Below are 19,440 nucleotides of genomic sequence, written 5' to 3'. Positions count from 1 at the left end.
TAGGAAACTGACTTGTCTTAATATGGAAGTGATATTAAAATTGCATTTGTATGTGCATTGTGTTGATATCTTAATTAGTTAAAACAATAACCCAATAGCTTTGTTTAGTTTTATTGACGTAGTCACTAAATTTGCTCAAAAGAATCAAACTAAATTCCATGTATAGGCAAGACCTGCAACAAAATGTAGTAATAAAAACCTTCTTTTATTCTCTAGAAGCATTCAAAGACAATTTTGTCACTACTTTGGAAAGTAAAGTTGTATCTAGTTGTCTACAGACAATTGGCATGTGCTTGAATATATAATACTTTAAAACTACAAATTTTAATCTCCAGATGTTTTACTTTCCTAATTATTTTACATGGGTGGGTATTAACCTTCATTTACACAAATCCATCACATTTGATGCCAAGCTTGCTTCAGTAGCATAAACATGGGAGAGATGCGGGCGCTGTTTATGTAAAAGATTACTCTTATACCTCAGAGGATGCTGGCATCTGCGATCGAAAAAAATGCAGATTTTTATATTTTCCTTTCATCAATTCTAAAGAAATTTATATCTTCTCTGCTGAGTGTTTCACATGTAAAAGCATCTTGTGACATCCAATAAAATTCTGTTTCTATGAAATTTGCTGTGAGAGGACCATTTTTCGTAAGTATGAGCTCTTTCAACCTGATAACCATGCCATGAGATTATTTGTTCTTTGGCACTGCTAGAAATATGAGCTTCATCATAGCATAGTGTTCTGGCTATCTGTAGGCTATCTTCTGACCGAATTAATATGTTGAAGTATCCTGGTTGATTACTGCCAGAGAGTCCGCTTATTTTTCTCTATATACTAATGACCTCCTTTTCTCCATTTAGAGAAACACTACACAAAAAGGAAATTGATTATGGAATGATCATTGCCACAACAGACAATTGTATAGGCACAGAATAACAGTTCTTGAGTTAAATCTCAGTGAAGCCACTTTTCCAGATCTTTCAGGCGCTTTCCACTTAAGTAGAGATTTGCGGAAATAAATGAAAATGGTTGCCTAAAGTCAAATTTTCAAACAAGTTACCGCCTCAGAAAATAATGCATTTGAAAAAGGAGTGCATGAAACCTAGCCCTAGCGTGAGTTTGATAGAACAAATGGGAATGGTTTAATCCAACACAGATCATGTCAGTACTTTTGTTTCCTTTTTGACAAAAGGCCAACATTAAATAAACCTTCTGCCTAAATCAGAGTGATAGAGGAAAGACAGGCATCTGAAAAACACATTTGCATCTCCCCACAGAAAGATGTTCCCTAAATATAAATGTTAAGGGAGGGTTAATCATCACCATACTGAGCCTGAATATGTACGTTTCACAGAAATGCTGAGAATTAGTATCTTGTATCTGACTGATAGGCTTGAGTATATGTGGTCATAATAACTTAAATCAGGATAACAACTGGGGTCATAAACACATTTTATTTCCATTCTGATTTTATCTGAACACATTTTCATCACCCTTAGATTTGTGCTCCATAGATTGTTGGGTTTGAAACATAATCTATAGCTGGTGAAACATGCTGGTGGGTTTTATCTAAGCTACTTAAGATCCCTTTGTAATTTCCTGCATTTGTGATCCCGGTTTTCTACCACCTCAATTACACAAGCAGAACCTGCAACTTCAGTAAGCATTTTCTGTATACAGTTCTCCCACTGAGTATTCTTTCGTGTACACACACACTCACACACACACACACGCACGCACACAGACACCCCAACCGTACACTGCTCCCACTTACCTTTTTCCTTATTCTTTCAGAATTCGAATTGGACATCAAAATACACATTAATTATAAAATATTAGAAAATCATGTTATAACATTGAAAAGGCTTTTGAAGGAAACTATTACTGATAAAGCATCACTAGGTTTGTAGCAATATAGATTACAAAAATTCTCTAACTCCTGTTATATTTGGTTTTATTGAGCAGCACTGAACTATTGCTGTCAATACCCTTACAAGAAAAACTGCTATAACAATAACTTCAAAAACACACCTTTTCTCTCAGAAATATAATACTAAATTGATTGTTAACAAAGAACCACATACTATCAATTTTAGGAGGCATAAATAGTAATTTAAATATACAAAATATATGCGATAGTTTCTTTTTTATTCATTCGTGGCAATATTTATATTCAACTAACAAGTTCTTCTTAAAAGATATATATGATTTTTTTAACTTAAATTTCACCACCACATAAAATTGAATCCACCCCATCCCTCATCCCCTGCATTTCCTGTTTCTTTCTTGAAACAAAATAACATAAAAAATGGCCATAATTCTTTGGTCATGGTGTCATAATCAGTGAGAATGGGTGTGATGATCACATACAGAAGATTATGACCCAGAAATGTGGTGATAACCAGTTTGAAAAAATTAACAAGAAATACATATTTTATTAATGGATCTAAACTTTTAGAAAGATTGGCATTTAGTGCATTAAAATATGTAAACTGGTCTAGTTGAATGTTCATTTCTCATTTTCTTGGGGAAACAAGCACGCACATGAAAAGTTACTTAAATATAGTGATTAAGGTGGCTATAATGCCACTGGTCCCACTTTCTTGAAAGCAGTCATGCTCTTGAGCTATTAATTCCTTGTTCCTTCCATTGTCACAGTGAACCCTGGTCTCCTCCCATCAGATCAATGATGCAAGGACACATGTCCCTCAAGTCATTTCTGAAGGAAATGTTTTCTCTGGGATGTCCAATATATCCTAGTAACTTTCTCTGGAGTCTGACTAACCATTGCTTAGTTATTACTAAGTCAGACTAATGGTTAGTCTAACCATTGCCAGAGGATACTAAAGAGAAATTCTTATAAAGCCAATGTAGCAAAAATATTGTTGTCAATGTAACTTGGACGTCCAAATTAAGCATCACATTTGCATTCATTTCCTGTCAAACCCTTGAAACTTAAAAAGCACAGATGCTCTTAACAAATATGGTATTCAACTTCTATGTTACTAGCACCAGATCATATATTATGTGATTGAACATGATTTATACTTGTGAGCTCTTGTACAGAAACCAGATGTGGGCAAGGGAAAAAAAAAACATTTTAAATGCAAAAATTAATAATAAAAGGCATCAAGGGATTACATATAAAAGAGATAACAAACCAGTTAATACCGAAATGATATCATATAGTAAACTCTTGATATTTCTGTAATTTATATACGTATAATGTGTATTATTTCAGGTGTCACCCATAAACTAGTAAAATATTTACATTTTAATATCTTCTGGATTCAAAATAATCCGGGATAAATAAGTGCGCCTTCATTGCAAGGGCATATGCATTTTATCTTGAACTTGCCACGAATAGGCACAGCTTCCCATGGCATTCCACTCCCACAGAAAAGATATGTAACAGTTCATTGTCATAGGACTGAGTCGACCTCCCTCTTCATATTAAGAAATGTGGAGCTCACACCATCCTGCGCACACTCATATGGCAGTATCCCAGAATACCGTTTGCTGTTTAGAATAGGGTGGAGGGCTGTACTTCTTGGCACCTGCATTCTTCTTCCAGCTGGGCAAGATAGGCATGCTATCCTGTTTGCAAAGGCCCTTTTCCGTTTTCTGTCTAGCCTTTATTTCCTTGCACAAGCAACGCTTTTTCTCAATCATCTCAAGCATTGTATGGTCTCCATGAAACCACTGCATGCATGCCACCTAGCAAAAAAGAAAGAGTGAATACAGAAGAAAAAAATGGAATGAAAGCATATTTCTTTTGCACTGTGCTAGTAGTTTCATAGAACAATGTCAGCTGTTTCTATATCTCTTCTAAAATTCTTTTTTGTTTGTTTTGTTTTGTTTTAGACAAGGTCTCACTCTGTCACCCAGGCTAGAGTACGATGATGCAATCACAGCTCACAGCAGCCTCGACCTCCTGGGCTCAAGTGATCCTCCCACCTCAGTCACCCCAGTAGCTGGGACTACAGACACATACCAACATGCCCAGCTAATTTTTTTTTTTTTTTTTTTTTGATAGAGATGAGGTCTCTCTATATTACCCAGCGTGGTCTCAAACTCATGGGGTCAAGCAATCCTCCTGCCTCAGCCTCCCAAAGTGCTGGGATTACAGATGTGAGCTACTATGCCCAGTCTAAAAACTCTTAAGATAAATTAAGAGATAACTCTTACAAAACAAAACTGAAAGAATGGAAACCATATACAAACTTTGTACTTAAATTAGTAAACATCGTGATATTTAACAACAATTTGGGCATGAATATTTTTCAATATGTTCTAAAAGTTCATGATATGAAAGTTAAATCTTTTACACTTTTAAGCAATTTTCCAAATATTTACCTGTAACTTTATGTTGGCTCCATTGTCTCATTGGTTCCCATATTTTTAAATTCAATAATTGGAATTACATTTCAGTGAGGTCTAATATGAATGTGATATGTTTTAAAGATTTTAATGAACATTGTTTTATTCTTGAAATAATTTTTAAACACTTAGGTTTATTTATAAAGAGAATGTAGTAGAATATTTTTATTTTTATTTTTATTTTATTATTATTATTTTTTTTTTTTTTGAGACGGAGTCTCGCTCTGTAGCCCGGGCTGGAGTGCAGTGGCCGGATCTCAGCTCACTGCAAGCTCCGCCTCCCAGGTTTACGCCATTCTCCTGCCTCAGCCTCCCGAGTAGCTGGGACTACAGGCGCCCGCCACCTCGCCCGGCTAGTTTTTTGTATTTTTTAGTAGAGACGGGGTTTCACGGTGTTCGCCAGGACGGTCTCGATCTCCTGACCTCGTGATCCACCCGTCTCGGCCTCCCAAAGTGCTGGGATTACAGGCTTGAGCCACCGCGCCCGGCCAGTAGAATATTTTTAATAATTCATCTCATCAAAATGATTTTAAGTGCACACCATACACTTAGAATGTAAATGCTTAAATATTTCTTCTGCAAAGAAGTTTTTGCTATAGTTTTTGATGCTTCAGCAAATCTCTACATTAGAATCATTGGTCCCTATAGTCACAATGACAAGGATCCTAATCAACTTCAAAAACTTGGAAAAATAGATTCATGAGGTCAAGTTGGTTACCAGGAGAAAGTTCGGTGTGGACTATATATTGATACATACACACACATATGTACATATTACTGGACAAGTAACCACTGCTTCCAATTATATGTGGCACCATGTCTACCAGTAACTGTTCTTTGGAACAGAGCTAGCGTGTTGAGTCTGTCACACAAGGGCGGCAATAAAATTGGGCCCATGAGCTCAGCTAGGTTGTGGAAGCTTCCACATAATTGTTTAAGCAAATCTACTCCATGACTTGAAGCATTAAAATAGTGCACTTGAAGTCACTGAACTTGCTGTTACAATTTTAGGGTGATAATTACAGCAAATACTTACATAATGCTTACTCTATATCAGATTTCATGCTAACTACTTTGTATAGTTTAATTCATCTATTCCTTATCAAAATGCCCTGAAGTTTTACCATTTATTAACCCATAGTGATGAATAAAATGAGACTTAAAGTGATTTGGTAACTCTCCCAAAGTTACAGAGCCAACAAATGGCAGAGTCAAGATTTTAACCCAAGAGTTTATACCCAATACCCATATTTTTAACAGCTACACTATGCTGCCTCTCAATGTATGTATACATAGAACTGAAAGAATTGGGAGCATGGATTAGTACAACACTCTATGCATAGATGAGGAAGTTACATATCTAGTCTAAAACCAGGCAGGTAGATTTTGGTGTGAACAAAGCTAAATCAAATTCTCACAATTCTTAATCATTTAGGGAGAGGGCAGGTCCTAGACCTAGAAAACATGGATTTAAATCCTCATGTGTCAAATTTCCATTGGTCACTGGGCTTCCTGGCTTCTTTATCCGAATGAGTGAATTGATAAATTTGGTGTGAGGTTTAAATAGGATAATGAAGGTCAATTCATTTTAAAAAACAGTAAAGCATTGCCTAAGTCTCAGTATTCTAACACTGATGAATACCTAGCAGTTTTCCATACCTACACTCTGCCAGGCAGGTGCAAAGAGCTCTATTTTATGTTAAATCCTCCAAGCCACACTGAAAGAATTTATCTACGTGCTACAATTACAAAACTAAGTCTCAGAAAGTTTAAGAAACTGGGTCATGGTCATAGCTAATAAATGATACAGACCTATATCAAACTCAGGTCTGTCTGACTCCAAAGTTGATATTCTTTCTATTATATTATGCTCCATCACCTGAATTTTACTTATAAATTATAATTATAGTTATTGTTATTTGTATTACTGTTTCCAGATGCTATTCAAAAATACAACTATATTTGTGGCTTTATCAGTGAATAAAAACTGCTTATTAAATAATTAAATCAAAGTTACTAGCTTGGACTTGGAGCCCAGAAGATGATACTTTCAGATAAATATCTAGCTTGTGCCTAATTTGATAGAAAGTTCCCTGAAAAGATGGGCTGTATTTTATGCCTTTTAGTGTCCTCTAGTTCCTAGCTCAGGACCATAGACATAAGCATTCACTTTTTAAACAAAATTTTAGGTGTTTGTTGAGTTAATCTAATGAATAAGTTTGTGTTCCAACAGGAGATTGTCAAAGTGGCTCAGAAATTTTTCAAAAGACTTACAATATTTCATAACATGATAATCTGTGCAATAAAAATGCAGTAACTCTATTTTGGTGAAAATGCAAGAAAAATTTATTGAGTGACTACAAACTGTCATAATGAAATTTATAACACAGAATTCCCAGAGGACAGGCTTCAAATCTCACTCGTCTCGGTGGTCCCAACATGTAGAACAGAGTCCTAGGCTTTCAATAAAAGTTTTATCAGTTAAATAGAAGCTGCCATCATAGAACAGTTTTTGTTGTCTCTCAAAAAAAATAAAATAAAATCCAGATAATCTTCTTAGTAAAATATTCTGGGTTCTATACATTTCAACATCATTGCAAAACCTCCAAACTTCTTTAAGGCCCAATATTTCTTACAGCATCACTTCTATTTTTTTTTTATTAAATTTATCTATTTATTTACTTGTCTACACAAACATTAAGTCATGTGTTACTTAATTCCCTTTAATATTTTTATGGCATAAATTGGTACGTGCAACTGAAAAATAATTTTTCTGGATTCCTTTGACAACAGGGTCACCGATATATTTCATAATTGCATAACATTTCATATATGTATATACAGCGTACTGTATTATCCATAAAATATGTATTCTGTGTCACACAGAAATGCATGCTACAGAGGTGTGTAAATTTATTAAGAATACATTTCTTAAAACTCTAAAGAATAGAGGAATAAGAATAAAAATTATAAAGCTTGGCGTTTTATTATTTAGATTTTTCTTTTACATTAAATAGTTATATGTCAACTTGATGGATAGAATGGTCTGAAATACTAGGAAAAGAAAATTACTCTATAATATTTAACTCATCTTTTGGAGACATGAGCAGTGAATGAGAAAGTGTTGCCCAATACATAAAATTCCATGAAGAAAGCATTGCCCAATACATGAAAGATGGCTAGGTATAAGACGATAATTCAAACTCAGGTTGCTGGAAGATTGTCAATTCAAAATATAAACATATATTTAAAAAGATCTTAACAAACATATAGATTCTAGAAAATATCTTCTTATTTAATATCTGCTATCAATTTGTTTCCACTTAAACTCCCCCAAAAATATTTCTGTTAAGATGTGATAAATAAACATAGAATATAATTAAATTGTAGGAAGATATATCTGCTTCCCACATTTATTTTTAAATATCACATGTTTTGGTGCATAGTCTTTTTAATTCTCAAAATCGAACTTCAATGTTATTACTGTAGCCATCTGCATCATTGAATCACCCCCAAAATATATCTAAATATTATTTTTTGCTGATAGTAAGATGTCATGCTTTCATTCATTGTTTTGGATATAATAAATAGCATGTTTAGCAAATATATGAAGTGTGTTAAGAACACTACTCATAAAAAATTGCATCGCTTTTCTATTTTCTTTTATCACAAAATTCTTCATATTCTTAAAAGAAAAAAGAAAAGACATGTAAAATCCCATTCCACCTCTCTCTGGAACTGAAAGAACTCTGGGAATTAACTATTACAACAAATTTGAAACCAAGCCCAGTAAACAAATTCTTCTAATTTAGTTATTTAATTCAATGGCCTTATTTCTTATCTTTAATCCAAAGGCATTTATTATACTGTTTATCCCATGAAGAAAAGAAAAAATGTATACATTAGTAGGTAAGTACACATCAAAAGATAACAGTAGGACAATTGTTCAATTAGTATGAACACATTATCTCTAGGACAAGATTTTTATACCAGCATGATTCAACAGAAGCAATATCCTTGGATAATAAGTTCATGAAAATAAAATCAAGTGAAGCTTCCTGTCCAGGAGGTAAAATTTCAATCTCTACCCCTTTTATGTAGGCTACACACAGTGACTTCTTCCTAAAAAGTACAGTATGGAAAGCGAGGAGGGAAGTAACTATACATTGGAGGAACCCAGTGTTATGGTCTGAACGTTTGTGCCCCCTTAAAATTCTTATGTTGGGATCCTGACCTCCAAGGTGATGGTACTAAAAGGTGGGACCTCCTCAAGGTGATTGGGAGGTGCATGGGACTAGTACTCTTATACAATAAACCCAAGAGAGCTCTTCCACCCCTTCAGCCATGGTGCCAAAACAGCAAGAAGTCAACAGTCTGCAACCAGGAAGAGTGTCTTCACCAGATCATAACCATGCTGTCACCCCGCTCTTGGACTTCTCAGTTTCCAGAACTGTGAAAAATAACTAACTGTTGTAGTTTATAGTGTTCTGTTCTAGCACCCCAAACGGACAACACACCTGGCAAACATCGCCCCCAACAGGTGATCAACAGTAGTAAATTATACTGGCAGTATGTATCCTTGGTATAATGTGATGAGACCAGAGGCACTTTTACCCCCGCCATCTTCCTCCTCAAAACCCGTAACTCCACTCTAATCATGAGAAAACACCAGAGAAACCCGAATTGAGAGACAGTCTACAAAATACCATACCAGTACTCCCCAAAGCTGCCAAGGTCATCCAAAATAGGGAAAGTCTGAGAAACTGTCACAGCCTAGAGAAGGGTAAGGAGACCCAAAGACCAAGTGTAATTAATTTACATGCTATCCTGGAAGGGACTCTGGAGCAGGAAAAGAACATTGGATTAAAAACTAAGGGAACTGGAATACAGTATGGATTTAAGCTGATAATGATGCTATCAATATTGGTTCATTAGTCATGACACATGAACCATGATAATGTAAGATATTAACAATGGGGGAAAAATGGGTGTGGAATATGTGGGGACACACTGTGTACTCTTTGGAACTCTTCTGTAAATTAAAAACACTATTTTAAAATTAAAAATATATATGTACACACACATGTTTGTGTACACATGTTTGTGTGTGTGTGTGTGTGTGTGTGTGTATGCTTAAAGATCAAGTGAAGAGACTATATTCTTTTCAAATCTTGATTTTAACTGTATCTTTCATTCTTTAAAAGGAAGCAACATGGTATCATGGAAAGAACTAAATGACTTGATTGGGATCCTGATCATTGTGTGACATTGAAAAGTCATGAATATCTCTGAATTTCCTAAATACTGTATATTGAATGGATATTGGTACATAATTCATACATACATAGTATATAAATTTATATATGCTTCACATATACATCTTATGGATATTGTACTGTGTGTATATATATAAAAAACATATTGTTACACACTTCACACTTTACGTGGTTGTAGAAGGCAGAGAGCTAAAGCATATAAATGGAGAAAGCCCCATATATTATAACCATCTCATCTAATGATCCTTCAATGCATGAGGAGTAACATAAATGAGAAAGAACCTTTAGTTCACTTCAATAATTACTTTCTCTAGGAAATAAAATTAATTACTTCCTGAGATTAAGAGTATATTTTCTCCAAAGAACAAAGTAATATCAATGCAGTGCAATAATAAATCTCCATAATATGTATTTAAAATATCCCATTTTCCAAAGTAGATAAATCATCAAGAGAAAAAAAAATACCCTGAAATAAGCACTTGGAGCATTTCAATATTGAAAATGATACCAAAATAAAACCGATACAAGCATGCATATCTCCACTGATTTTGATTTTTGTGCCTCATTAGTTAGCATGGGAAAACAATAATCTATCAAAGGCCTAGGAGACACAGCACAATGCCAGGCAAATGCCTTGTTAACCTTGGAATTAATTTCAGCTGCGAGTCTTGAGCCTTGTGAGAGTAAAATTTAATTTCTTGAACAATAGGCACAGCAATCAATACTAATTTTCAGATGATCTGGGGCAACATTGTCAGTCCTGTGTTGCTGTTTCTGAGCCAACCTCTCCAACTTGCATTGCCTGTTTTGTGAGAAATTGTCATTTCCTGCATAAGGAGTGTAAGTTTAACCTTACTGAAAAGGAAGCTGGAGTTCTCAAAGTTCTCTGGATTTTCTCTTTAAGGGAAGTTTCTCCGGGAGACCATGGATAGCATTGGTGAGGGAACAAGGAAGAGAAGGCATGAAATCCAGTGTGACTCAAGAACGGGAGCCAACATCTTCAGAAATTATGGGAGGTCGCGACTTGCCTGCAACTGTGCTCGCCCTGTCTTTAGGAGCCATGAAGTCGGCCAGGGTTGTTATTGCTTTCATTGAAAATGTTCTTCCTTTCCCATGTAGTGGGCAAAGAGGTTGATTTTTGAATTATAAAAACATACAGGAAAAAATAAGCATGTAAACACTATGGCTTTTTTACATGTATCTTCAAGATAATGGATAGGGGTCGGCAATCTACAACCCACTGGCCAAATACAGCCCACTGCCTGTTTTTGTACTGTCCATGAGCAATAATTTGTTTTCATATTTTTAAATAGTTAAAAAACTAAAATGAAGTATATTTCATGACACATGAACATTACATGTAATTCAAATGGTGGTGTATACAAATCAAGATTTGGGGCACACAGATTGACCTATTTGTTGATGTACAAGGTAGAATTGAGTAGCTGGGATAGAGACCACAGCCTCATAGAGTTGAAAATATTTACAACCTGCCCCTTTACAGGGGGAAAAAAAAGCACTCACTCCTGAACTATTATGTAAGATGAAAAATAATAAAATTATAACTAACCATTTTGCTATGATGCATAAACTATCTGAAAAGGTCAAATAAATACTATGCTAGACCTGTAAAAAGTGGGAAAATAATTTTAATTAAACATCTAAAAACTTGTTAAATTTCCACTTACCTGAACCTTGGTTAATGGTTTTTGGAACAAACTACTGTTACCCTAACATCACACTCTTTCCTAAACGTGTTTTCAACTAAGTAAATGATCATTTGATCCTTAAAATAAGTCTCTATTAGAATTGTCTGATAGAAGGCAGAAAAAGATAATGTTAGTATTGGTGCTATATAAACAACTATAAAACAAAATCAAGAGTATTGATTCACACGGGCTTATGATATTTTTCATATTGAGTTGGGCCCATTAGATAAACCAGAAATGATGAAACCTAGATTTGAAATCAGTTATAGAAATTAATTTAGAAAAATTCTCTATTCTATATATGTCAATTACATATTTTATAATTCCATCATTAGAAGGAAAAGCAGTATGTTAGAATTAAAGAGATAAACTGATAAAATTGTATAGATAAGAGATTTAATACTAAGTCAACTCTTTTTAATAACCCTGCAGAGGTTGTTTAGTTGCCTCTGATGTGTTACTGTGGTGACTTAACCTGAAAAATATAAGTTTAATTTGAGAACTTTCCCCCTAGTTTTAGTGAATTTATTTCAACTATATTTCAGAAGGTATGGGTCAACTTGACATAATTTAGACAACAACATAGCCCTCAATAAATCTTTTGAAATTGATATAACACAGAGCTGAAAGGATTATGATTTTCTGCACTTGTCAGCATATTCAGTAATAAAATTGCTTTCTTAGTTATCAAATCACAAGTCTTTCAAGTGATCATCACACAGAAAAAAAGCATTTTTTAATGAGCATATTTGACCCATGTATCTGTTATAAAATAATTGATATTTTGGAAACATATAGAGGCAACACTACTTCTCAGAATATTTTACACAAAATGTTTAAAAGGAACAGTAAAATAATTCATATGGATTTACAATTAATTATAGATACCATTTATGCCACTTTAAAAAGTATAAATTCAATGCTAGGAACATGATTCTGCACTAAATAATTTTCCCCCTTTTTATGAAGGCCAAATGAAGCTATTTGAACAGATAATCTAAGTGAGTAATACCAAAATAGTAGGGACTTTTCAATCCACCGTGGTCGGAATTTGATTTTAGGCTGTCTGGATGACGTTGTATAAGTTACTCATTCGGCTTTCTTGAATAACATGACAATTAGGGATTATATATAAAATGTACCTAACTTTCAGACTTTAATATTATTTGAAATAATATGCAACTTTGTCATAGCTTTAGGTTTTTCCATAGTCTTTCTCCTGTATTTTTTTCCATCTTTAACTCTAATCTACTGATCAGGTATTTCTTTAATTGTCCCCTTATAATTTTCCCTCATTTATCAGCACTGATGACTCAGAACGTATGTTTTATGAAAAAATTATTAGGCAAGTCTACACCTGAAGCATGTACTGGAATTGCAGTGTTTATTTCCCACATCTAAATTTAGTTTTGAGATATAGATATATTGATAAAATGAGAACCATGTCTTGATTTCAGAGTTGCTTTTGAATGCAAAGTCATGGGTACACATTAACTCCTGCTCTTCTTCTAGATCTAAAAATCACCCTTGATGTACAGTCTCTGATCAACTGCCAGGCACATAATAACAAACATCACATGTTGATATTTGAAGTTATATATATTTATTGTTATGTATCTGGGCTTGCTTTCCTTACCAATTACATAAAAGTCACTCATCAAGAAGATTTAAAAGTTATAAATGAATAAGACTTATAATTATGTGATTATAAAGAAAAATAGTTTCAAATTAACATCTATTGCTCATTCAAAACATCTAATGCTTCAATTTTACAGTGATATCCTTTAAGCAAGACCCATTTCACAAATTACTTTCAGGGATGAAAGTTGGTTTCAACTACCATGCTGAACAGTGACAATTACAACTTATTTCAAGCTCCTAATACAATGCATATCCCTTTTTAAATATGTATGTGTGTGTTTGATGTTCTATTTTCAAGCTGGGCACAGTGGCTCACGCCTGTAATCCCAGTATTTTGGGAGGCCGAGGTGAGCGCATCACTTGAGGTCAGGAGTTCGAGACCAGCATGGCCAACATGGCAAAACCCCATCTCTACTAAAAATACAAAAATTAGCCAGGCTTGGTGGTGCATGCCTGTAATCCCAGCTACTAGGGAGGCTGAGGCAGGAGAAGCACTTGAACCCTAGAGGCAGAGGTTGCAATGAGCCAAGATCGCACCACTGCACTCCACTCTGGGTGACAGAGAGAGGCTCCATCTCAAAAAAAAAAAAAAAAAAAAAAAAAAAAAAAAAAAAAAAAGTTGATTTTCTATTTTCTGAAGAGACAGTATAAGATGAATAAAATGGATAAGATGACCTGGTTTTTATCACTTAATTGTATATGAGATCAAAACAAGTTACTTAACCTTTCATTTTTTTTACCTGTAACATGAAAATAATAAAACCTCAGGTTTCTTGAGAAGAAGAAGATTAAATGTTCTAATTTGGCATCTACTGAAAGTGGACACTCCTAAAAATATAAGCTTGTCTATCCCAGTAGGCAATGAACTCTTTGAAGACAGGGACTCCGTTATTAATCTTCATATTCTTAGCTTTTAACAGAGTAAAATTTTGCAATAAATGTTCATAAAATAAATGAATGCGTAAACAAATGGATCACACTAAGTGTAACATTTTCTGAGTATTTTCAGGAAAGGTGCTTTTGAAATCCTTGATTTCATGAATGAGTTCATTCCACTTTGGCTCAACTGAATCCAACAATACCTCAAATTGTACAAAGTTAACAAAAATATTGCCTGGGCTTTATAAACCCCAGGAGGCATCTAACCTGAAACTCAGTCCTCAATGCCATGTGAGTCACACCTGGGTGTTCTATGGCTGAGAACACCTCTTTTTCAAACTCTGGACATCAATCCTCAGCCCTTTGGCTGAAGCAGAGACACAAATCAATGCTCCCTAAGCCTTAGTATGCATTCAACCAAGGAAGTATGCAACTCCCTTGGGAGTTTATTAAAATGCAAATTCTTAGGCACCAATGTCAGAGAATCTGACTCTAATTCTAGATAAGGTGGGTCTTAAGCAGCTATAGTTTTATTAGGCTTCCTAGTGATTCTGATGGATGATAGGCAGAGCATCACATTTTGAGAGATACCCAAATTCTAGTTAAAAATGATAAGAGGTTGTACTCATTCAAAAGGGCACAGAAACATTTTTTCAAGATCTGACCCTTCCCATTCTCTGTCCATACATGCTTAGGGCACAACACGCAAGTAAAGAATCAATTGAGATTTTGAGAGAAGAAGTCAGACAGATTTTTGTCTTAGTAAATTATTTCAAGAACAGTCTATCCATTCTGCATATATTTATAAATGTATGCATGTATCTGTATGCATATTTACACATATGTGCATATATTATACATTTATAATTAAATCATTGAATCATTTTACAGGTCTCTTAGTTAAAATGTTACTTAAGAAATAAAATAAAATTGCAAAAGTGTCCTAAAGAATATATATGTCAATAATGTCATCCAAGAAAATGTGGTGGTCTAAAGTTAATAAGGTGCCAATATATTGAGATTTTTTATTGATCTAAAGGAATTACCCCAAAACATTCTTCAGTGACATCATAAAAGTTCTAAGATAAATTGGCAAGTTATATGCACCTTTTATCACGTGACTTTAGATTGTCACAATCTATAAAATAAACATAGCGATATCAACAATGTAGTAATACCAACAACCATGATTTATTGCACATAACCATGTTCCAGGCACTCTATGAACCCTGAACGTATCTCAATTCTCTTAAAGCTTAATAACTCTTAAGCATGCCCTACCTATTGCTATATTTCAGATTATAAAATGAAGCTTGAAGAGATTAAATTACATCACATGCCTAATAGAAGGCAGAATTAGAATTGCAATTCAAGACTAAATATATCATATGCTAAATAAAAATTTCACTCAGTATTATAGCAGATTGCCTCACAGCTAATTGTGAGTAAAGTGGTTCTTATTAGAAACACATACACACAAACACAATTATTTCCCTTCATATAGCCCATGACATGGGAAGTGCACTTGATTAAATAAAAGCTGTTAAGTTTGCTGCTGAAAGATAAGAGGTCTTATAAACTATTAATAAAAACTGATAGATAAACGAAACTTTGATCTTTTTATTTGTCATTGTTGTCATCACTACCATTGTCTTCATCTTCATTATTATCAAGATTCTGGGCACAATAACCACAGTGTTTCCTCACAGTGGGCAAGGCACTGTGTAATCACTATGTCTGCTCCATCTTATCTCACCTCCAAATAGCTTACTCACTGGTAGAACCTCCATATACTTGTGTACTGAAAATACATTACCCAATGAAGGTAAGTTTTTAAAATTTTATTTCATCAGCCACACTGTGGATCATTTCAGTAAACCCTGTTTTCCTCAGTTTTGTGGTAGCAGACAAATATAGTACAATAATCCTTCCATACATATTTATGCTTCTGTAAGTATATTCACAAGTATGGTGAGATGTTAGTGTCTCTCGGATTACATAAAAGTGTTAACTGATACACTGAATTGTATTAGGAGAAAAAGCCAGGGAGAAAGTCTTCACCGGGGAAAAAGGTCAGGAATGGTTTTCATCCCTCCATGAAATAAGTGGCTAGTTGCACGAAACCATCATTTTACAAACTCTTGCTGTAGTGAAATTTTAGAGAATGAAATTTCAAAATCTAGAAAATACATCACATTTGTATATTATAAGATGACAACTAATGCAAAAGCAGAATAGAATGTTAACTTTGTATCTCTTAGAAGCAAATGCAAAGAGCAAAATGGAAGCGTATATGATTTAGCACATGTTCTCTGGTGAAAGACTATGACCAGACATGCAATGAAAACCTTCCCATTAAACAGCACGCCACCCATCGAGGCGTGAGTGACATGGTATTTGCTTCTTTATGCATGTATACAGAGCAAAGATACAGGTGTAATAAATAAATTATTATGGGTAAAGGTACAGGAAAATAAAATGACAGAAAAAATCATAACATTGCATGAGAAAGAGTTGATTTGTGACTTAATTCTTGTGTGTCCGAAATTGGCTAAAAGTTTTGTTCCATTGAAATTTGTATAAAGTTGTGAAGAATATCTAAAATAAGCATGAGTGACATGTGATGCAACATACTTATATATTACATTGTAAAATGAGGCTTTTCAGAAGATTCACGCTAAAATATATTTTTTAAATTATGTTTGTGTACACATACAGAACCATGGTCTAAGCTTTAAAAAGCAATGTATGATTCTTGATTTGACTTTTGACTGTTTTATGATTATAAAGTCTTTGCCCTTAGAAAGTAAAAATGACTGTAGAAAAAAATGTGATATATTATTTTCCAATAAAGAAGACACAACTTATTTCTCAATAATTAAACCTAGTAATGACTACAACTACAATTTCAGCTATTACTTGATTAAGCTAATTGTTTGTAATAAAGAAAAAATCCTCTGAGCAGATTCCTAATTTATATGTTTTTAAATGAGCAAGAATTCTATAAATAGAAGGTCTTCTAAAGAGATAGTCCCTGAAGGAACAAGCAGTATTACAAGATAAAATTCAATTATAACAAAAGTATTGATATCTTTCGCTAAGTATATTCTCTTAATCATTTACATTAGCATTAATACAATTTCAAGTTTAATTTCATTATAAAATATTGGTTTCTAATAGTATATATGGGCTTGACCACAGATAAATGAGGAGAGCCACTTCTCAGTAAATGTGGTTTATTCAGCAAAAGAAAAGGAAGCTCATAGGCAAGCAAAATATACTAATACTCAAGAACAGACTTAAATAATAATTGCTTAAACAGCTAAAACACATTTTGAGTTTTTATAACTTTGAATTGAACTGCGGAAGTACCTGTAAAATATGTTTTTTCTCCACTAGAATGCATTTCCCAAAATGAGCGTAAGTACGTTGTAAAAGAAGAAACACACTGGCAATCCCAATAATTCTGTTCTGGAGCCGGTTATTTTGCTAGCTCTGGGCAAGTCACGTCACTTCTCTTGGCCTCGGGTTAGAACGGACCAGTGGGTCCAAACTGTGGAACATATCACACTCACAGTTGTGTTTTGTATAAAACGCAGACTATTTGGCTGGCTGTGGTGTCTCACGCAATTGGGGTTGTGCATAAATGCAGTGAGATTATGGATATTTTATATCATGTATCTACCACCATTCCTGGAAAACAGCACGTGACCAAAAGTGCTCATTTTCTTTTTCTTCCACAGATTGAACAACTGAGGCTTGGTGGAGTTACATCACTTGCCCAAAGATATAATGCCAGTGAATGGAATAGCCGGATCTAATTCCCGAATCCGTAAAGCTCCACTGCTTCTCTCTGAATGTAGTAACCCATCCACAACCCTAAGATATTAGACACATCAGTGATCACTCCATCTGTTTTTGGCCCATTGCTGCTGTCAGGATTTATGCATTTATGTCTGCAATAATTATTTATTAAGGACCTTCTCTCTTGCAGTTGCATATGGCCTTATAACTGAATTCTGACTTTGTGTCTCTCTTGGGAGAGACAGATAATCATTTTTCATATGTGATCTTCTTTCTGTCCCACCTCTCATCTATGAGCCTGAAACAGCAGATTCAGTAGAACAGTCAGAGTTTCTCAGGAATGGCAGAGCCACAAGTTGGGAGGAGCCCAGATCTGTCCAACAATCTGGAACATCCATCAACCAGGAACACTGTTACACCTTATGTGACTAAGAAACATATTTTAAGGAAAAAGCTCTAAAATTTTGGGTTATACTTGTTGCAATAAGTGTGTTACTTACCTAACGCACAATCACAAGTGTAAAATGCACACACACAGAGTGTGAGGAAATATATTGTTATTGGACTACTTGTAGTCTATTTAATTTTTTTATATAGCTATAGCCAGATCCGGGGTGAAATGATTTAGAATAATAATTTCCAATAGTATATGCATCATACCTTTAAAAAGACTTTTATGGATGGATAAATATCTAATTATGGCACTGCACTGCAACATAAGTCATGAGAGAAACTCTTCACATACGCTTTGGTTTTTTTCTGAATGCATAGGCTCAGAATTACTAAACAAACCCTCATCTTTTGATAGCCAATAATCAATCTCTTGTTTTCAGGGAATAGAATTGTATTAGAGGGGACATTGGGGAAGTTATATACTACCTTAGCTTTCTGCTATAAAAAATAAAACTACTAGTCTGTATTAAATTTGATTTTATATGTTCAATGAAATATATCCTTATAATAAAGTTATATAAATGTAAGTTGCAATGACTATCTTTTTTTTTTTTTTTTTTTTTTTTTTGAGGCGGAGTCTTCACTCTGTCGCCCAGGCTGGAGTGCAGTGGCACCATCTCGGCTCACTGCAAGCTCCGCCTCCCGGGTTCGCGCCATTCTCCTGCCTCAGCCTCCCGAGTAGCTGGGACTACAGGCGCCCGCCACCGCGCCCGGCTAATTTTTTTTTTTTTTTTTTTTTTTTTTTTTGTATTTTTTAGTAGAGACGGGGTTTCACCGTGTTAGCCAGGATGGTCTCGATCTCCTGACCTCGTGATCTGCCCATCTCGGCCTCCCAAAGTACAGGGATTACAGGCGTGAGCCACCGCGCCCGGCCTGCAATGACTATCTTTATAAGATTTACTTATCATAACATTCCTTAATTATTTTTAAAAATAATTTCTTGAGAAAACTGAACACTAGAACTCTAGAAAAATGCAAATGATTGCCTGTAGGATAATGCAAGGAGCAGTGCCCCACTTGGTATTCGTAGTTGGACAGAATCTACTCTATAAGATTGCAACCCCTTTCTAGGTGTAACACGAATCAACTACATTCTCTTAGGCTTTATTGGTATTCTCTTATAAGAAAACTGAGAGCTTTTCCTAGACTTCCAAACTTAAGCAACACATTACATTCTGCCCGAGATACCCTTGCTTAACAAGGGAGAGACTTCTCTTTTCAATTTTCATAAAAACAACATTTAAAGGCCGGGCGCGGTGGCTCAAGCCTGTAATCCCAGCACTTTGGGAGGCC

The 19,440-nt window shown here is 34.7% G+C and overlaps 1 protein-coding gene across 1 annotated transcript in view; it reads right to left on the bottom strand.

Annotated features, from left to right (window-relative positions):
- Window positions 1–3,405: 3,405 nt before the first annotated feature.
- The window catches only part of NYAP2 (neuronal tyrosine-phosphorylated phosphoinositide-3-kinase adaptor 2), a 295,147-nt gene continuing 279,112 nt past the window's right edge, over window positions 3,406–19,440 (bottom strand). Inside the window, exon 7 of the mRNA XM_015111043.3 lies at window positions 3,406–3,722. Coding sequence (XP_014966529.1) covers window positions 3,495–3,722 — 228 coding nt within the window. The 3' untranslated portion in view covers window positions 3,406–3,494. The remainder of the gene's footprint in view (window positions 3,723–19,440) is intronic.

The sequence above is a fragment of the Macaca mulatta genome, chromosome 12 (genome assembly GCF_049350105.2).
Source record: "Macaca mulatta isolate MMU2019108-1 chromosome 12, T2T-MMU8v2.0, whole genome shotgun sequence".
Taxonomy (NCBI): domain Eukaryota; kingdom Metazoa; phylum Chordata; class Mammalia; order Primates; family Cercopithecidae; genus Macaca; species Macaca mulatta.
This window is presented reverse-complemented; position numbering and strand designations above follow the sequence as displayed.